Consider the following 19,102-nt stretch of genomic DNA (forward strand, 5'->3'; position numbering starts at 1 on the left):
TCATCAACACTCACAAGTAGAAAACTACTTTGTTAAAGTAATAATTTATAACTTCAAGCATGAAAAAAAAAATCATATCATTATGTCAAGATAATGGCACTAGCATTTACTTCATTTAAGAATATTTTTCAACATATTGAGCAAAAAGGTCTCTTTTTTTTCTACCAAGAAAAGTGCACTTGTTATTAGTGAGAATATACTTATTTTAAGGTATTTTTGGGTTCATTGAGGTTAGCTAATTTGACTTGTTTTGGAAAGTCTTGACAAACCGAATTTTCTTGTTCTATTGGCAGATAATTTTCCTTAGTTCAAATAAAATACCCCTCATTTTTATATCATTTTTTCTTGTTTTTTAACACTGACTTTTGCAGTGCAGTAACTACAGTTGGTCGCTACATCTGTAAGTGCAAGTTAAAACTCTACTATGCAAAGTCAAAGCCATTTATCAACAACACCCAGAAACGCCGTCGGCCTCGCTGGGCCTGAGATCATCTAAGATGGACTGATGCAAAGTGGAAAAGTGTTCTATGGTCTGACGAGTCCACATTTCAATTTGTTTTTGGAAACTGTGGACGTCGTTTCCTCCGGAACAAAGAAGTAAAGAACCATCCGGATTGTTCTAGGCGCATAGTGTAAAAGGCAGCATGTGTGATGGTATGGGGGTGTATTAGTGGCCAAGACATGGGTAACTTACACATCTGTGAAGGCACCATTAATGCTGAAATACGCAAAATGAAGCCTAAAATACCAAAACGGAGACTGTTGAACAACTTAAGCTGTACATCAAGCAAGAATGGGAAAGAATTCCACTTCAAAAATGTGTCTCCTCACTTCCCAAACCAAAACTGAGTGTTGTTCAAAGGAAAGGCCATGTAACACAGTGGTAAAAATGCCCCTGTGACAACTTTGTTTGCAATGTGTTGCTGCCATTAAATTCTAAATTAATGATTATTTGGCAAAAAAAAAGAAGTTTCTCAGTGTGAACATGAAATATCTTGTCTTTGCAGTCTATTCTATTGAATATAAGTTGAAAAGGATTTGCAAATCATTGTATTCTGTTTTTATTGACCATTTACACAACGTGACAATTTCACTGGGTTTTGTAAAATGTATGTTTCTGCTGCAGGGGGACAACGTGCTGATCAACACTTATAGCGGAGTTTTGAAGATCTCCGACTTTGGAACCTCTAAGAGGTTAGCGGGGATCAACCCCTGCACGGAGACGTTTGCTGGTGAGATTGCTTGCAAGGCGGCAACATTGAAGTTGACAAATACACGAATGTCCAAAGAGTATTTACTGACCAATAGGAACTCTTCAGTACATGGCGCCAGAGATTATAGACCAGGGGCCTCGGGGGTATGGCAAGCCGGCGGACATATGGTCCCTGGGGTGCACCATCATTGAAATGGCAACAGGCAAAACCCCCTTCCATGAGCTGGGAAGTCCTCAGGCAGCCATGTTCAAGGTAAAGATGGACCAGGCTTAGTGTTCCACAGCCTGGAAGTACTAATCCCAATCCTCCAAGTCTAGGTCGGGATGTTTAAGATCCACCCCAAGGTTCCGGAGAGCATGTCAGACGAGGCCAAGAGCTTCATCATGAACTGTTTCGAGCCCGATCCAGACGACCGGGCCACAGCCACGGATCTGCTCAAGGACACTTTCCTCAGATCGTCCCCCAGGAAGAAGACCAGAGTCCAGCAGCATTTTGATCCCCAAGACGTCTCTGCTGGTGGAACTTTGAATTGACACTCCTATGTGACCTCACAGCATATCTAACACATAGTTGTCTTTGTGACAGTTGACTACAATCGTAGCCTCTCAGTGCCAATCTCCATCCTTGTGGAGGACACAGACTCCTACCCGGACTCCATCGACTTGTCCTGCTCCCTGGACCTCAGGAATACTCTGTCCACCTTTACAGCCAACCTCTCTGAGAGCCCTTCCATCAACGGACAGTTCCTGCCGTGAGTAACTGAACATTATTGTAAGAAAAAAAACCCACAGTCCAATTATTCAACTGAACTGTTCTGGGGCCACGTTTTCAAAAAGCGTTATATATAATGTGTTTACGCTACTCAAAGATCTTCTATATGACAGGAACGCTCTGCTGTTTTCAAGTACCTCCTGTCATGATCCGTGGCCCGGACCATGTTTTGGTATTTTCGGTTAGTTTTGGACTCCCTCAGTTCCTGTTTTGTGCACCCTTGAGTTTGTTTTAGTTACCATGGCTGCTTATTATTTTCACCTGCCTCTGATTGGTGTTCGGGGCACTCACCTGTTCCCCGAGCACTAATCAGAGGCATTATTTAAGCCTGCCTTTGCCGGTCAGTTGGCCTGGCTACTTTGTTTGCTTATGCTACAGTTCCGTGAGTATTCCTTGTCTTCTTGCCTATGCTAAGTGTTAGCCTTAGCTTCGAATGCGATCGGTACATTTTTCCTCTGGCTTGTTTTCAGTTTTTGTTACTGTCGGGTTCAAACACTGATGACATTTATTAAACAAGACAAGAGGCATAGAATCAAACAGAGGCAGAATTAAATTTGGACTCAATATTGAGGAGAAAACGTGTCGACCTGTAACCTCTTACAGTGTCACCCACGCTCTGCCAAAAGATTGCACTCCTCCTTCTTTATTTGACTTTCTCCCCCCACCTGACCACAGCTGCTTCCAGAGGGAAAAGGGTCGTAAACAGCGTTGCCTTTGGTTACCGAACAGTTCAAAAGAAAAGGTCGTAAAATAGTTCAAAAAGAGTTCCATAAAATAGTTCAAAAAGAGTTCGTAAAATACTTCAAAAAGAGTTTGTCTGGAAATTGGGCAGATCCTGCCATCTCTCCGCTTTGAAGTCACAGTGGGGTTTTACGAGCCTTCCTCCTGGTAGGCCCCAAAGACAGCTCCCGTCCCCCTGCCAGGAACTCCATGTAATACAAAGCTTTTGTGATAATTTAGAAACAATTATTCTAACAGTTACTTGTTTGACTTTCGACAAATAAATGATGTTCCTACCTGCACGTCCTGTCCGGAGTGGTCCGTTTGCATCCCGGTGGAACGAAGCTGCGACCCCCCGCACGTAACAGAAAGAAGCCAGGCCGACTGACCGGCGAAGGCAGGCTTAAATAAAGCCTCTGATTAGTGCTCGGGGAACAGGTGAGCATCCCTAACACCAATCAGAGGCAGGTGAAAATAATAAGCAACCATGCTAACTAAAACAAACTCAAGGGTGCACAAAACAGGAACTGAGGGAGTCCAAAACTAACCGAAAATACCAAAACATGATCCGGGCCATGGATCATGACACCTCCTAAAAAAACCTAATTAAAAATGTTATATAATAGGAACTAGGGCTGGGTACCGGTATTATAATTAATGCTGGTGGTCATTTAGAAAGCGGTATATATTTGAGACAATATCGCCTTACAGGTGTCTTCTGATGTGCCTTTATTACGGCCGTTTGCTCTTCTCTGCGCCTGACAGACAAAGCACAGGGCATCCTAATTTGATAAAACCACCAATGATTTTAGGAGTTTATTACAAAATTACGCCGTGACGAAAACACTGCTGATTTTAGGAATCTGCGGCAAAAATGCTAGTCAAATGTCATCTTTAAAAAAGAGCATTGCTGTTTTTGAGGACTCTGCTCTAAAAATGCCAGTCAAATATCCTTTATATCAGTCCAGTTTGTACGCACGTACAACACTTAAGACCTTCAGTATATCAGCATGTGGAATTAAATGATGGAATGGATGAAGCAAAGCAATCGAACAATGTACTAATATGATCCACTTCAAGAAACTTTTCAAACTTAAAGTGTTTACAAAGTACAAAGAAGAAGAACCATGATAAACATTCTCAATTTATTTCATCCATCCATTCATTTTTTCAAAATAATCTTACTCATCTCACCACATGAAATGTAACTGACTTCACCGAGTATTATTTATTTATTTTTATTGTGATTACTTATGGAGTATATTGTGAATAAATTGAGAACAGGAAGTGAACAAAAGTTTTAGCAACTGCTATGTAAAAGAAAAGGGGTACGATTCAATAAGCTCTGCTTCTTCCTACTCCTTTTCAAACATGTTGAAAAGACAAACTGGAAATTGTGATGTATCATGTTGTATGCATGCATGTTCCAAATAAACTCAAACATTTTTACATATGCATAAAAAAATGTTTTATTTTGTATTCTTTTTTATTTAATTATGTAACGTTTATGACAACCTTTTTCCAAAACACAATATAGAATAAAATTGACTGTGGGAGCCATTGCGTCTAACCAGTCTTCCTCTCAGGGAATTAAAGTCACTGGTCAATCCCAAATTCTTTCAGATGACATATATGTTGAGTAAGAAGGACCATCAAGACAGAATAGGAATATTATCAAGTTTTACTAAAGCTTTAGGAGACCAGTCCTACAGTCCGTTAATAGCGGTATCTAGAAGCGGTCTGAAAATCAAACAGGAAGAGACAACTTATTGAACATGAAAACAGCCCCCACCCTGCCCAGAAAGGAATACAGCCTCATTGTTCTAATACTGATAAGATAATCAATCAATCAATGTTTATTTATATAGCCCTAAATCACAAGTGCCTCAAAGGGCTGTACAAGCCACAGATAAGATGGGAGTACTCCAACTCCCACATTCCAACCCCTACAAGGTAAAACACAGAGTTTACTTGCAGACATAAGATACAAGAGCAAAGTGTACACATGGGAAAATATTAGCTGCTTTAACCCTTGTGTGATGTTCGGGTCTGTGGGACCCGTTTTTGATTTTTATTAAAAGAAAAGTGATACAATTAATGAATTTTTGAAACTGAGACTCACTGACTTTGGCTCATTTTCTGTGAAGAACATATATCAGAATACATATTTAATGACATATTGAATTATTCTTTGGCTTTTAACACTACGTGAGTTGTGTGGTCCTCTGTCCTCTGTGGGTTTTTTTTTATTTTTATAAATTTTGATTTCTATTTACTGTTTTAATTGGTTTTTCCCTTTAAAATCGTTTTTTATCATATTTATTTTTATATTGTTTTTATATTGGTTCTGTTTTTAATATTGTTTTTAGTATTATTTTTAATATTGTTGTGCAGCACTTTGGAAACATTTTTGTTGTTTAAATGTGCTATATAAATAAAGTGGATTGGATTGGATTGAATGACCACACACCATACACCCCCCCTACACATTTTTATAAGATGTCCGAATCCACTGGACCCGGGGGGCCAATAGAAATGTGGAAATTGATGTTCTGTGTACCACACACACACACACACACACACACACACACACACACACACACACACACACACACACACACACACACACACGCACACGCATGCATGTCTTGCCTACTTTGTGTGGACCCACGTTTGGTCAGTAGGTTGTGAGTAGGGATGTCCGATAATATCGGCCTGCCTATATTATCGGCCGATAAATGCGTTAAAATGTAATATCGGAAATGATCGGTATCGGTTTTTTTATTATCGGTATCGTTTTTTTTGTTTTTTTTTTTAAATTAAATTAACATAAAAAAACACAAGATACACTTACAATTAATGCACCAATCCAAAAAACCTCCCTCCTCATTCACACAAAAGGGTTGTTTCTTTCTGTTATTAATATTCTGCTTCCTACATTATATATCAATATATATCAATACAGTCTGCAGGGATACAGTCCGTAAGCACACATGATTGTGCGTGCTGCTGCTCCACTAATAGTACTAACCTTTAACAGTTAATGTTACTCATTTTCATTAATTACTAGTTTCTATGTAACTGTTTTTATATTGTTTTACTTTCTTTTTTATTCAAGAAAATGTTTTTAATTTAGTTATCTTATTTTATTTTATAATTTTTTTTAAAAAGTACCTTATCTTCACCATACCTGGTTGTCCAAATTAGACATAATAATGTGTTAATTCCACGACTGTATATATCGGTTGATATCGGTATCGGTAATTAAAGAGTTGGACAATATCGGAATATCGGATATCGGCAAAAAGCCATTATCGGACATCCCTAGTTGTGAGGGCCCCCCTTTCCACTATAGCTAGAATGATGACAAAAATATATCGAGCACTAGATGGGATTTTACCATGAATTGATTTACGTGGACTCCGACGTAAACAAGTTGAAAAACGTATTGGGGTGTTACCATTTAGTGGTCAATTGTATGGAATAGGTACTGTACTGTGCAATCTACTAATAAAAGTTTCAATCAATCAATCCTCACTTCAGAATGCAAAACACACAAAGTAAAAAAAAAAAATCACTTTTGTAGTTGTGAGGACCGACCGCTGTTGCTAGGTAGATTTGACCATACACACGCATAGTAGTAAGTTATGCGAGTTGGCCATTTTTAAGGACAGCAAACACAAACACAGCAGGCCTAGACAGGAGGAGGAAAGAGTGTAGGTACACAGAACATCAGAAGGTCAAATGTGCGAGAAAATGAGAGCAGACAGTGTTGACAAACAATGTTGCAACCTTGTGTGGGAAGCGCAGGTGCAGAAACAAAAGAAGAATCCCTGTGGGATGCAGAAACTGGCAGAGAAATTTTCCGTGCAACGTTCATATTGTTGTTACTCAGTGTTTGAAAAGTGAGGCATTAAAAGCCACAAAATGCAACGAGTCCATCAGACAACAATATGAACACCACACAAGGGTTAAACATGACTATGAATAAAGAAAGAACTCTTAAAAATATATGCATTCTCCACAGAGCCCATTTTGAAAATTCCTCACACCAACACTGTATATATAATATGTCAATATTCCATATATGTCGATCATTAGAGTTTGTCTAAGTCAGGGGTCACCAACGCGGTGCCCGCGGGCACCAGGTAGCCCGTAAGGACCAGATGAGTAGCCCGCTGGCCTGTTCTAAAAATAGCTCAAATAGCAGCACTTACCAGTGAGCTGCCTCTATTTTTTAAATTGTATTTATTTACTAGCAAGCTGGTCTCACTTTGCCCGACATTTTTAATTCTAAGAGAGACAAAACTCAAATAGAATTTGAAAATCCAAGAAAATATTTTAAAGACTTGGTCTTCACTTGTTTAAATAAATTCATACATTTTTTTACTTTGCTTCTTATAACTTTCAGAAAGACAATTTTAGAGAAAAAATACAACCTTAAAAATGATTTCAGGATTTTTAAACACATATACCTTTTTACCTTTTAAATTCCTTCCTCTTCTTTCCTGACAATTTAAATCAATGTTCAAGTAAAAAAAAATTTTTTATTGTAAAGAATAATAAATACATTTTAATTTATTCTTCATTTTAGCTTCTGTTTTTTCGACGAAGAATATTTGTGAAATATTTCTTCAAACTTACTATGATTGAAATTCAAAACAATTATTCTGGAAAATCTAGAAAATCTGTAGAATCAAATTTAAATCTTATTTCAAAGTCTTTTGAATTTCTTTTAATATTTTTGTTCTGGAAAATCTAGAAGAAATAATGATTTGTCTTTGTTAGAAATATAGTTTGGTCCAATTTGTTATATATTCTAACAAAGTGTAGATTGGATTTTAACCTATTTAAAACATGTCATCAAAATTCTAAAATTAATCTTAATCAGGAAAAATTACTAATGATGTTCCATAAATTATTTTTTAAATTTTTTCAAAAAGATTCAAATTAGCTAGTTTTTCTCTTCTTTTTTCCGGTTGAATTTTAAATTTTAAAGAGTCGAAATTGAAGATAAACTATGTTTCAAAATTTAATAGTAATTTTTTTCGTGTTTTCTCCTCTTTTAAACCGTTCAATTAAGTGTAAATATCATTAATTATTAATAATAACATAGAGTTAAAGGTAAATTGAGCAAATTGGCTATTTCTGGCAATTTATTGAAGTGTGTATCAAACTGGTAGCCCTTCGCATGAATCACTACCCAAGAAGTAGCTCTTGCTTTCAAAAAGGTTGGTGACCCCTTCTCTAAGTGTTGAGTAGAAGCGTGATATCATGGCAGCGTCCTGATCTGCCGTGTGGTGGTTGTCACGTCTGTGCAGCGTGCCAGAAGAGTTTCCTCTGGACATGAGCAGCCCCGCGTCCACCGGGGAGAACATGGGTCTGTTCATGCTGAGGAAAGACAGCGAGAGGAGGGCCACGCTGCACCGGGTGCTCAACGACGACATCGCCCTGGTGGTGGCCAACATACAGGAAGCTGTGCCTCAGGTAGGAAAACACCTGGCGGCTCAGTAAATGGACTTTTGTGTTCATGTTTTTGCCTGTTTTCTCCCTCTCCCAGTATGGCGAGGGGTCATCTCTGACTGAAGACCACATCAGCAAGCTCATCTGCTGCTTGCGAGACAACATCTGCTCTCCAGACAGGAAGCAGCTGACCAGCAACCTGCTCAGCCTCCAAGCTGCGCTGCTCTCTACTGCAGTGCCTCCAAACGGCCTGCAGGCGGTGCTGTTCAGCTTCCAGGATGCAGTAAGTTGATTTGTTTAAAAGCTACTTTTTAATTGACCAAGTGAAGCAGATCTACATCATTCATATATATATATCATTTATGTTCATTTATTTATGAAAGAGAGGTTTTTGTTAAGTTCAATCAATCAATCAATCAATCAATGTTTACTTACAGCCCTTTGAGACACTTGTGATTTAGGGCTATATAAATAAACATTGATTGATTGATCAATACTTATATAGCCCTAAATCACGAGTGTCTCAAAGGGCTGCACAAGCCACAATGACATCCTGGGCTCCGATCCCACATCATGGCAAGGAAAAACTCAACCCAATACGATGACAATGAGAAACCTTGGAGAGGACCGCATATGTGGGGACCGGGCGACCTGTGCAATGGACGTCGAGTGGATCTAGCAGAATATTGTGAGAGTCCAGTCCATAGTGGATCTAACATAATAGTGTGAGAGTCCAGTCCATAGTGGATCTAACATAATAGTGAGAGTCCAGTCCATAGTGGATCTAACATAATAGTGTGGGAGTCCAGTCCATAGTGGATCTAGCATAATATTGTGAGAGTCCAGTCCATAGTGGATCTAACATAATAGTGAGAGAGTCCAGTCCATAGTGGATCTAACATAATAGTGAGAGTCCAGTCCATAGTGGATCTAACATAATAGTGTGGGAGTCCAGTCCATAGTGGATCTAGCATAATATTGTGAGAGTCCAGTCCATAGTGGATCTAACATAATAGTGAGAGTCCAGTCCATAGTGGATCTAACATAATTGTGAGAGTCCAGTCCATAGTGGATCTAACATAATAGTGTGAGAGTCCAGTCCATAGTGGATCTAACATAATAGTGAGAGTCCAGTCCATAGTGGATCTAACATAATAGTGTGGGAGTCCAGTCCATAGTGGATCTAGCATAATATTGTGAGAGTCCAGTCCATAGTGGATCTAACATAATAGTGAGAGTCCAGTCCATAGTGGATCTAACATAATTGTGAGAGTCCAGTCCATAGTGGATCTAACATAATTGTGAGAGTCCAGTCCATAGTGGATCTAACATAATAGTGTGAGAGTCCAGTCCATAGTGGATCTAACATAATAGTGAGAGTCCAGTCCATAGTGGATCTAACATAATAGTGAGAGTCCAGTCCATAGTGGATCTAACATAATTGTGAGAGTCCAGTCCATAGTGGATCTAACATAATTGTGAGAGTCCAGTCCATAGTGGATCTAACATAATAGTGTGAGAGTCCAGTCCATAGTGGATCTAACATAATAGTGAGAGTCCAGTTCATAGTGGATCTAACATAATAGTGAGAGTCCAGTCCATAGTGGATCTAACATAATAGTGTGAGAGTACAGTCCATAGTGGATCTAACATAATAGTGAGAGTCTAGTCCATAGTGGATCTAACATAATAGTGTGAGAGTCCAGTCCATAGTGGATCTAACATAATAGTGTGAGAGTCCAGTCCATAGTGGATCTAACATAATAGTGAGAGTCCAGTCCATAGTGGATCTAACATAATAGTGTTGGAGTCCAGTCCATAGTGGATCTAGCATAATATTGTGAGAGTCCAGTCCATAGTGGATCTAACATAATAGTGAGAGTCCAGTCCATAGTGGATCTAACATAATAGTGAGAGTCCAGTCCATAGTGGATCTAACATAATTGTGAGAGTCCAGTCCATAGTGGATCTAACATAATAGTGTGAGAGTCCAGTCCATAGTGGATCTAACATAATAGTGTGAGAGTCCAGTCCATAGTGGATCTAACATAATAGTGAGAGTCCAGTTCATAGTGGATCTAACATAATAGTGTGAGAGTCCAGTCCATAGTGGATCTAACATAATAGTGAGAGTCCAGTCCATAGTGGATCTAACATAATAGTGTTGGAGTCCAGTCCATAGTGGATCTAGCATAATATTGTGAGAGTCCAGTCCATAGTGGATCTAACATAATAGTGAGAGTCCAGTCCATAGTGGATCTAACATAATAGTGTGAGAGTCCAGTCCATAGTGGATCTAACATAATAGTGAGAGTCCAGTCCATAGTGGATCTAACATAATAGTGTTGGAGTCCAGTCCATAGTGGATCTAGCATAATATTGTGAGAGTCCAGTCCATAGTGGATCTAACATAATAGTGAGAGTCCAGTCCATAGTGGATCTAACATAATAGTGAGAGTCCAGTCCATAGTGGATCTAACATAATTGTGAGAGTCCAGTCCATAGTGGATCTAACATAATAGTGTGAGAGTCCAGTCCATAGTGGATCTAACATAATAGTGAGAGTCCAGTTCATAGTGGATCTAACATAATAGTGTGAGAGTCCAGTCCATAGTGGATCTAACATAATAGTGAGAGTCCAGTCCATAGTGGATCTAACATAATAGTGTTGGAGTCCAGTCCATAGTGGATCTAGCATAATATTGTGAGAGTCCAGTCCATAGTGGATCTAACATAATAGTGAGAGTCCAGTCCATAGTGGATCTAACATAATAGTGAGAGAGTCCAGTCCATAGTGGATCTAACATAATAGTGAGAGTCCAGTCCATAGTGGATCTAACATAATAGTGTGAGAGTCCAGTCCATAGTGGATCTAACATAATAGTGAGAGTCCAGTCCATAGTGGATCTAACATAATAGTGAGAGAGTCCAGTCCATAGTGGATCTAACATAATAGTGAGAGTCCAGTCCATAGTGGATCTAACATAATAGTGTGAGAGTCCAGTCCATAGTGGATCTAACATAATAGTGAGAGTCCAGTCCATAGTGGATCTAACATAATTGTGAGAGTCCAGTCCATAGTGGATCTAACATAATAGTGTGAGAGTCCAGTCCATAGTGGATCTAACATAATAGTGAGAGTCCAGTTCATAGTGGATCTAACATAATAGTGTGAGAGTCCAGTCCATAGTGGATCTAACATAATAGTGAGAGTCCAGTCCATAGTGGATCTAACATAATAGTGTTGGAGTCCAGTCCATAGTGGATCTAGCATAATATTGTGAGAGTCCAGTCCATAGTGGATCTAACATAATAGTGAGAGTCCAGTCCATAGTGGATCTAACATAATAGTGAGAGAGTCCAGTCCATAGTGGATCTAACATAATAGTGAGAGTCCAGTCCATAGTGGATCTAACATAATAGTGTGAGAGTCCAGTCCATAGTGGATCTAACATAATAGTGAGAGTCCAGTCCATAGTGGATCTAACATAATAGTGAGAGAGTCCAGTCCATAGTGGATCTAACATAATAGTGAGAGTCCAGTCCATAGTGGATCTAACATAATAGTGTGAGAGTCCAGTCCATAGTGGATCTAACATAATAGTGAGAGTCCAGTCCATAGTGGATCTAACATAATAGTGAGAGTCCAGTCCATAGTGGATCTAACATAATAGTGTTGGAGTCCAGTCCATAGTGGATCTAGCATAATATTGTGAGAGTCCAGTCCATAGTGGATCTAACATAATAGTGAGAGTCCAGTCCATAGTGGATCTAACATAATAGTGAGAGTCCAGTCCATAGTGGATCTAACATAATTGTGAGAGTCCAGTCCATAGTGGATCTAACATAATAGTGTGAGAGTCCAGTCCATAGTGGATCTAACATAATAGTGAGAGTCCAGTTCATAGTGGATCTAACATAATAGTGTGAGAGTCCAGTCCATAGTGGATCTAACATAATAGTGAGAGTCCAGTCCATAGTGGATCTAACATTATAGTGTTGGAGTCCAGTCCATAGTGGATCTAGCATAATATTGTGAGAGTCCAGTCCATAGTGGATCTAACATAATAGTGAGAGTCCAGTCCATAGTGGATCTAACATAATAGTGAGAGAGTCCAGTCCATAGTGGATCTAACATAATAGTGAGAGTCCAGTCCATAGTGGATCTAACATAATAGTGAGAGTCCAGTCCATAGTGGATCTAACATAATAGTGTGAGAGTCCAGTCCATAGTGGATCTAACATAATAGTGTGAGAGTCCAGTCCATAGTGGATCTAACATAATAGTGAGAGAGTCCAGTCCATAGTGGATCTAACATAATAGTGAGAGTCCAGTCCATAGTGGATCTAACATAATAGTGAGAGTCCAGTCCATAGTGGATCTAACATAATAGTGTGAGAGTCCAGTCCATAGTGGATCTAACATAATAGTGTGAGAGTCCAGTCCATAGTGGATCTAACATAATAGTGAGAGAGTCCAGTCCATAGTGGATCTAACATAATAGTGAGAGTCCAGTCCATAGTGGATCTAACATAATAGTGAGAGTCCAGTCCATAGTGGATCTAACATAATAGTGTGAGAGTCCAGTCCATAGTGGATCTAACATAATAGTGTGAGAGTCCAGTCCATAGTGGATCTAACATAATAGTGAGAGTCCAGTCCATAGTGGATCTAACATAATAGTGAGAGTCCAGTCCATAGTGGGGCCAGCAGGAGATCATCTTGAGTGGAGACAGGTCATCAGCGCAGAGACGTCCCCAACTGATGCACAGATGTGTGGTCCACTCTTGGTCCCGACTTTGGACAGCTAGCGCCTCATCTGTGGTCCAAAAAAGTCCTCCCTTCTGTCCAATACCACATGAAAGTGCTTGCTTTTTGTCATCTTATTTGTCCAGCTTCCATACTCCTTTTTACACACTTTACAGGAAATACATTGGCGGCAATACCAGCTTTAAGCGACTCTTATTTTGTCAGCGCAGGCAGGATGAAGCAGGGCTTTTATTGTGAAGACAGGAACTGTGCAGTTGGTCTTTAGAGTTGTGACGGCAGTTACGGCGCGAGAGTCTGTTGAAATAAAAAGTGTTTCTGGCCTTCCTGTCGGTCATTTTTTCCTAATAATGATGTGGCAGCAGCCAGCGTCATCTCACAAGACCCTCGGGGGCCGTGAATGTCAATCAAGTGACGAAAGTGATGTCATTGTGAAGATTGATGATCACACATTTTTAGGTCTATTTTTGTAATGCCTGGCTGGCGATGGACTGACACACCATCCACCATCCAACTAATGGCCACCCCTGTATTGTGCACTAGATAATGCTGTCTACTGTTGGTCGCAGGTGAAGAAAGTGTTGAGGCAGCAGCGGGTGAAACCTCACTGGATGTTTGCCTTGGACAATCTGCTGAGACAGGCGGTGCAGGACGCCATCACTGTGCTTCTCCCAGGTCAACTTAACTCACGTGGGTCTTCCCTTGCTTGGTGGAGGTCATAACTTGCTGCTGCGTCCCCCAGAACTGAAGCTCCAGCTGCAGTCGTCGTTCGAGGCGGAGGAGAACACACCTGAGGAGCAGCAGCCCCTCCTCCCAGGCAGCCACCCCGCACAGTCTCACCAGTCGGCACCTGTGGACGAGACCAGGTCACAGCCCACGAAAGCCACCCTGGACAGCTACTGTCCACTCAGTGACCAACTGAAAGACCTCCGGATAGAGACTAAAAGGTAGATATTTGTTCATGTCCGTGCTGTATCGATGAAGAAGACCATGACCATGACCGTGTATGGTGTGTGTTTGAGACTGCTGAGGTTGCTGAGTGACAAGGAGAGAGAGTACCAGGACCTCCTGCTGACTTCAGTCCAGCACAAACAACAACACATCCATGCTCTCAGGACTAATTCTACAGGTATGACATTTTGTTTTTATTCATTGTTGTCAAACAGCCTGGAGTTATGCCTTATTATTTGTATATTGTAATAATGCCCACCAAGGGCTTAATACCTTTAATATGCTTTGTTTACGCAAAGTAATTAATGTCCTTAATCAAATTAATCTAGCAGGCGAGTCCAAGGAAGACATCATGGAATTTTGGTGCCGATCAAAAAACGTTTTATTTATCATTGAAGAGACAACGTCTTCTTCTCGTATAGATGATTGACAGCTGGCTGGTTTCACAACGTCTTCTTCTCGTATAGATGTTAGACAGCTGGCTGGTTTCACAACGTCTTCTTCTCGTATAGATGTTTGACAGCTGGCTGGTTTCACAATGTCTTCTTCTCGTATAGATGTTTGACAGCTGGCTGGTTTCACAACGTCTTCTTCTCGTATAGATGTTTGACAGCTGGCTGGTTTCACAACGTCTTCTTCTCGTATAGATGTTTGACAGCTGGCTGGTTTCACAACGTCTTCTTCTCGTATAGATGTTTGACAGCTGGCTGGTTTCACAATGTCTTCTTCTCGTATAGATGTTTGACAGCTGGCTGGTTTCACAACGTCTTCTTCTCGTATAGATGTTTGACAGCTGGCTGGTTTCACAACGTCTTCTTCTCGTATAGATGTTTGACAGCTGGCTGGTTTCACAACGTCTTCTTCTCGTATAGATGTTTGACAGCTGGCTGGTTTCACAACGTCTTCTTCTCGTATAGATGTTTGACAGCTGGCTGGTTTCACAATGTCTTCTTCTCGTATAGATGTTTGACAGCTGGCTGGTTTCACAACGTCTTCTTCTCGTATAGATGTTTGACAGCTGGCTGGTTTCACAACGTCTTCTTCTCGTATAGATGTTTGACAGCTGGCTGGTTTCACAACGTCTTCTTCTCGTATAGATGTTTGACAGCTGGCTGGTTTCACAATGTCTTCTTCTCGTATAGATGTTTGACAGCTGGCTGGTTTCACAACGTCTTCTTCTCGTATAGATGTTTGACAGCTGGCTGGTTTCACAACGTCTTCTTCTCGTATAGATGTTTGACAGCTGGCTGGTTTCACAACGTCTTCTTCTCGTATAGATGTTTGACAGCTGGCTGGTTTCACAACGTCTTCTTCTCGTATAGATGTTTGACAGCTGGCTGGTTTCACAACGTCTTCTTCTCGTATAGATGTTTGACAGCTGGCTGGTTTCACAACGTCTTCTTCTCGTATAGATGTTTGACAGCTGGCTGGTTTCACAACGTCTTCTTCTCGTATAGATGTTTGACAGCTGGCTGGTTTCACAACGTCTTCTTCTCGTATAGATGTTTGACAGCTGGCTGGTTTCACAACGTCTTCTTCTCGTATAGATGTTTGACAGCTGGCTGGTTTCACAACGTCTTCTTCTCGTATAGATGTTTGACAGCTGGCTGGTTTCACAACGTCTTCTTCTCGTATAGATGTTTGACAGCTGGCTGGTTTCACAATGTCTTCTTCTCGTATAGATGTTTGACAGCTGGCTGGTTTCACAACGTCTTCTTCTCGTATAGATGTTTGACAGCTGGCTGGTTTCACAACGTCTTCTTCTCGTATAGATGTTTGACAGCTGGCTGGTTTCACAACGTCTTCTTCTCGTATAGATGTTTGACAGCTGGCTGGTTTCACAACGTCTTCTTCTCGTATAGATGTTTGACAGCTGGCTGGTTTCACAACGTCTTCTTCTCGTATAGATGTTTGACAGCTGGCTGGTTTCACAACGTCTTCTTCTCGTATAGATGTTTGACAGCTGGCTGGTTTCACAACGTCTTCTTCTCGTATAGATGTTTGACAGCTGGCTGGTTTCACAATGTCTTCTTCTCGTATAGATGTTTGACAGCTGGCTGGTTTCACAACGTCTTCTTCTCGTATAGATGTTTGACAGCTGGCTGGTTTCACAACGTCTTCTTCTCGTATAGATGTTTGACAGCTGGCTGGTTTCACAATATCTTTGCAGCATAGACTATTTTGGTTACTATCCATTATAATGCTGCATAATTCTACATTGTGTTGTGGTCTACTGTCCATGACACACGATGACATCATCAGTGTTTATCAGCTGGTGTACTTACCGGTCTATGGCGGCCACGTGCTCGGCTTCAGGCTTTCAGGTTTCTGCCTGACTGGTTTGTCGGGGGTGTAGTCCTCCTCATCACCATCTCACAACATGACTTCATGAATATTCACAACATCTGCAGGGACTTCAATGTTACTTACTAAGGAACATGTTTTTCATGTTTCAATGTTATTTCATATCTTACTAAGGAACATGTTTCAATGTTATTTCATATCTTACTAAGGAACATGTTTCAATGTTATTTCATATCTTACTAAGGAACATGTTTTCATGTTTCAATGTTATTTCATATCTTACTAAGGAACATGTTTCAATGTTATTTCATATCTTACTAAGGAACATGTTTCAATGTTATTTCATATCTTACTAAGGAACATGTTTCAATGTTATTTCATATCTTACTAAGGAACATGTTTCAATGTTATTTCATATCTTACTAAGGAACATGTTTTCATGTTTCAATGTTATTTCATATCTTACTAAGGAACATGTTTCAATGTTATTTCATATCTTACTAAGGAACATGTTTCAATGTTCTTTCATATCTTACTAAGGAACATGTTTCAATGTTATTTCATACCTTACTAAGGAACATGTTTCAATTTTATTTCATATCTTACTAAGGAACATGTTTCAATGTTCTTTCATATCTTACTAAGGAACATGTTTCAATGTTCTTTCATATCTTACTAAGGAACATGTTTCAATGTTCTTTCATATCTTACTAAGGAACATGTTTCAATGTTATTTCATATCTTACTAAGGAACATGTTTCAATGTTATTTCATATCTTACTAAGGAACATGTTTTTCATGTTTCAATGTTCTTTCATATCTTACTAAGGAACATGTTTCAATGTTATTTCATATCTTACTAAGGAACATGTTTCAATGTTCTTTCATATCTTACTAAGGAACATGTTTTCATGTTTCAATGTTCTTTCATATCTTACTAAGGAACATGTTTCAATGTTATTTCATATCTTACTAAGGAACATGTTTCAATGTTCTTTCATATCTTACTAAGGAACATGTTTCAATGTTCTTTCATATCTTACTAAGGAACATGTTTCAATGTTATTTCATATCTTACTAAGGAACATGTTTCAATGTTATTTCATATCTTACTAAGGAACATGTTTTTCATGTTTCAATGTTCTTTCATATCTTACTAAGGAACATGTTTCAATGTTCTTTCATATCTTACTAAGGAACATGTTTCAATGTTCTTTCATATCTTACTAAGGAACATGTTTCAATGTTCTTTCATATCTTACTAAGGAACATGTTTCAATGTTCTTTCATATCTTACTAAGGAACATGTTTCAATGTTCTTTCATATCTTACTAAGAAACATGTTTCAATGTTTTTTCACATCTTACTAAGGAACATGTTTCAATGTTTTTTCACATCTTACTAAGGAACATGTTTCAATGTTATTTCATATCTTACTAAGGAACATGTTTTCATGTTCTTTCATATCTTACTAAGGAACATGTTTTCATGTTTCAATGTTATTTCATATCTTACTAAGGAACATGTTTCAATGTTATTTCATATCTTACTAAGGAACATGTTTCAATGTTCTTTCATATCTTACTAAGGAACATGTTTTCATGTTTCAATGTTCTTTCATAACTTACTAAGGAACATGTTTCAATGTTATTTCATATCTTACTAAGGAACATGTTTCAATGTTATTTCATATCTTACTAAGGAACATGTTTTTCATGTTTCAATGTTCTTTCATATCTTACTAAGGAACATGTTTCAATGTTATTTCATATCTTACTAAGGAACATGTTTCAATGTTCTTTCATATCTTACTAAGGAACATGTTTCAATGTTCTTTCATATCTTACTAAGGAACATGTTTTCATGTTTCAATGTTCTTTCATAACTTACTAAGGAACATGTTTCAATGTTATTTCATATCTTACTAAGGAACATGTTTCAATGTTATTTCATATCTTACTAAGGAACATGTTTCAATGTTATTTCATATCTTACTAAGGAACATGTTTTTCATGTTTCAATGTTATTTCATATCTTACTAAGGAACATGTTTCAATGTTCTTTCATATCTTACTAAGGAACATGTTTTCATGTTTCAATGTTCTTTCATATCTTACTAAGGAACATGTTTCAATGTTCTTTCATATCTTACTAAGGAACATGTTTTCATGTTTCAATGTTCTTTCATATCTTACTAAGGAACATGTTTCAATGTTTTTTCACATCTTACTAAGGAACATGTTTCAATGTTATTTCATATCTTACTAAGGAACATGTTTTCATGTTCTTTCATATCTTACTAAGGAACATGTTTTCATGTTTCAATGTTATTTCATATCTTACTAAGGAACATGTTTCAATGTTCTTTCATATCTTACTAAGGAACATGTTTCAATGTTATTTCACATCTTACTAAGGAACATGTTTCCATGTTATTTCATATCTTACTAAGGAACATGTTTCAATGTTATTTCATATCTTACTAAGGAACATGTTTCAATGTTCTTTCATATCTTACTAAGGAACATGTTTCAATGTTCTTTCATATCTTACTAAGGAACATGTTTCAATGTTATTTCACATCTTACTAAGGAACATGTTTCCATGTTATTTCATATCTTACTAAGGAACATGTTTCAATGTTATTTCATATCTTACTAAGGAACATATTTCAATGTTATTTCATATCTTACTAAGGAACATGTTCTTCATGTTTCATGACCCTGAATCCTTGTTGGACCGTCACTTTGTAAGCAGAAGTTGTGTCGACTGTCCAGAGGAGGAGTGGCCAGGACGTGGATGACATGGTGCGCTGGCTGGAGGCGGTGCCTGTGGATCACAACACTGTTGACAAGGTGATTCAGCGCTGCGTGATCCCTGTTTGATACCTCTCTAACTACTTCCTGTTCCT

At 38.8% G+C, this 19,102-nt stretch overlaps 1 protein-coding gene and 1 long non-coding RNA gene across 3 annotated transcripts in view; one reads left to right on the forward strand and one right to left on the reverse strand.

The window, feature by feature from the left end:
* The window catches only part of LOC133660554 (mitogen-activated protein kinase kinase kinase 5-like), a 44,980-nt gene that overhangs the window by 25,319 nt on the left and 559 nt on the right, over positions 1-19,102 (forward strand). Inside the window, exons 12-21 of one of the 2 annotated variants that reach the window (XM_062064100.1) lie at positions 1,127-1,232; positions 1,309-1,466; positions 1,532-1,730; positions 1,800-1,965; positions 8,027-8,192; positions 8,266-8,451; positions 13,506-13,611; positions 13,679-13,883; positions 13,959-14,065; positions 18,946-19,046. In XM_062064100.1, coding sequence (XP_061920084.1) covers positions 1,127-1,232; positions 1,309-1,466; positions 1,532-1,730; positions 1,800-1,965; positions 8,027-8,192; positions 8,266-8,451; positions 13,506-13,611; positions 13,679-13,883; positions 13,959-14,065; positions 18,946-19,046 — 1,500 coding nt within the window. The remainder of the gene's footprint in view (positions 1-1,126; positions 1,233-1,308; positions 1,467-1,531; positions 1,731-1,799; positions 1,966-8,026; positions 8,193-8,265; positions 8,452-13,505; positions 13,612-13,678; positions 13,884-13,958; positions 14,066-18,945; positions 19,047-19,102) is intronic. The other variant, XM_062064101.1, reaches the window with a different exon arrangement.
* On the reverse strand, positions 15,877-19,078 carry LOC133660555 (uncharacterized). Its single transcript, XR_009827831.1, has 3 exons — positions 18,885-19,078; positions 16,173-16,292; positions 15,877-16,049 (listed from the first exon to the last, which is right to left on the reverse strand). It is a non-coding gene; the product is annotated as an uncharacterized LOC133660555 (long non-coding RNA).

This window comes from Entelurus aequoreus, linkage group LG11, assembly GCF_033978785.1.
Source record: "Entelurus aequoreus isolate RoL-2023_Sb linkage group LG11, RoL_Eaeq_v1.1, whole genome shotgun sequence".
Classification (NCBI taxonomy): Eukaryota; Metazoa; Chordata; class Actinopteri; order Syngnathiformes; family Syngnathidae; genus Entelurus; species Entelurus aequoreus.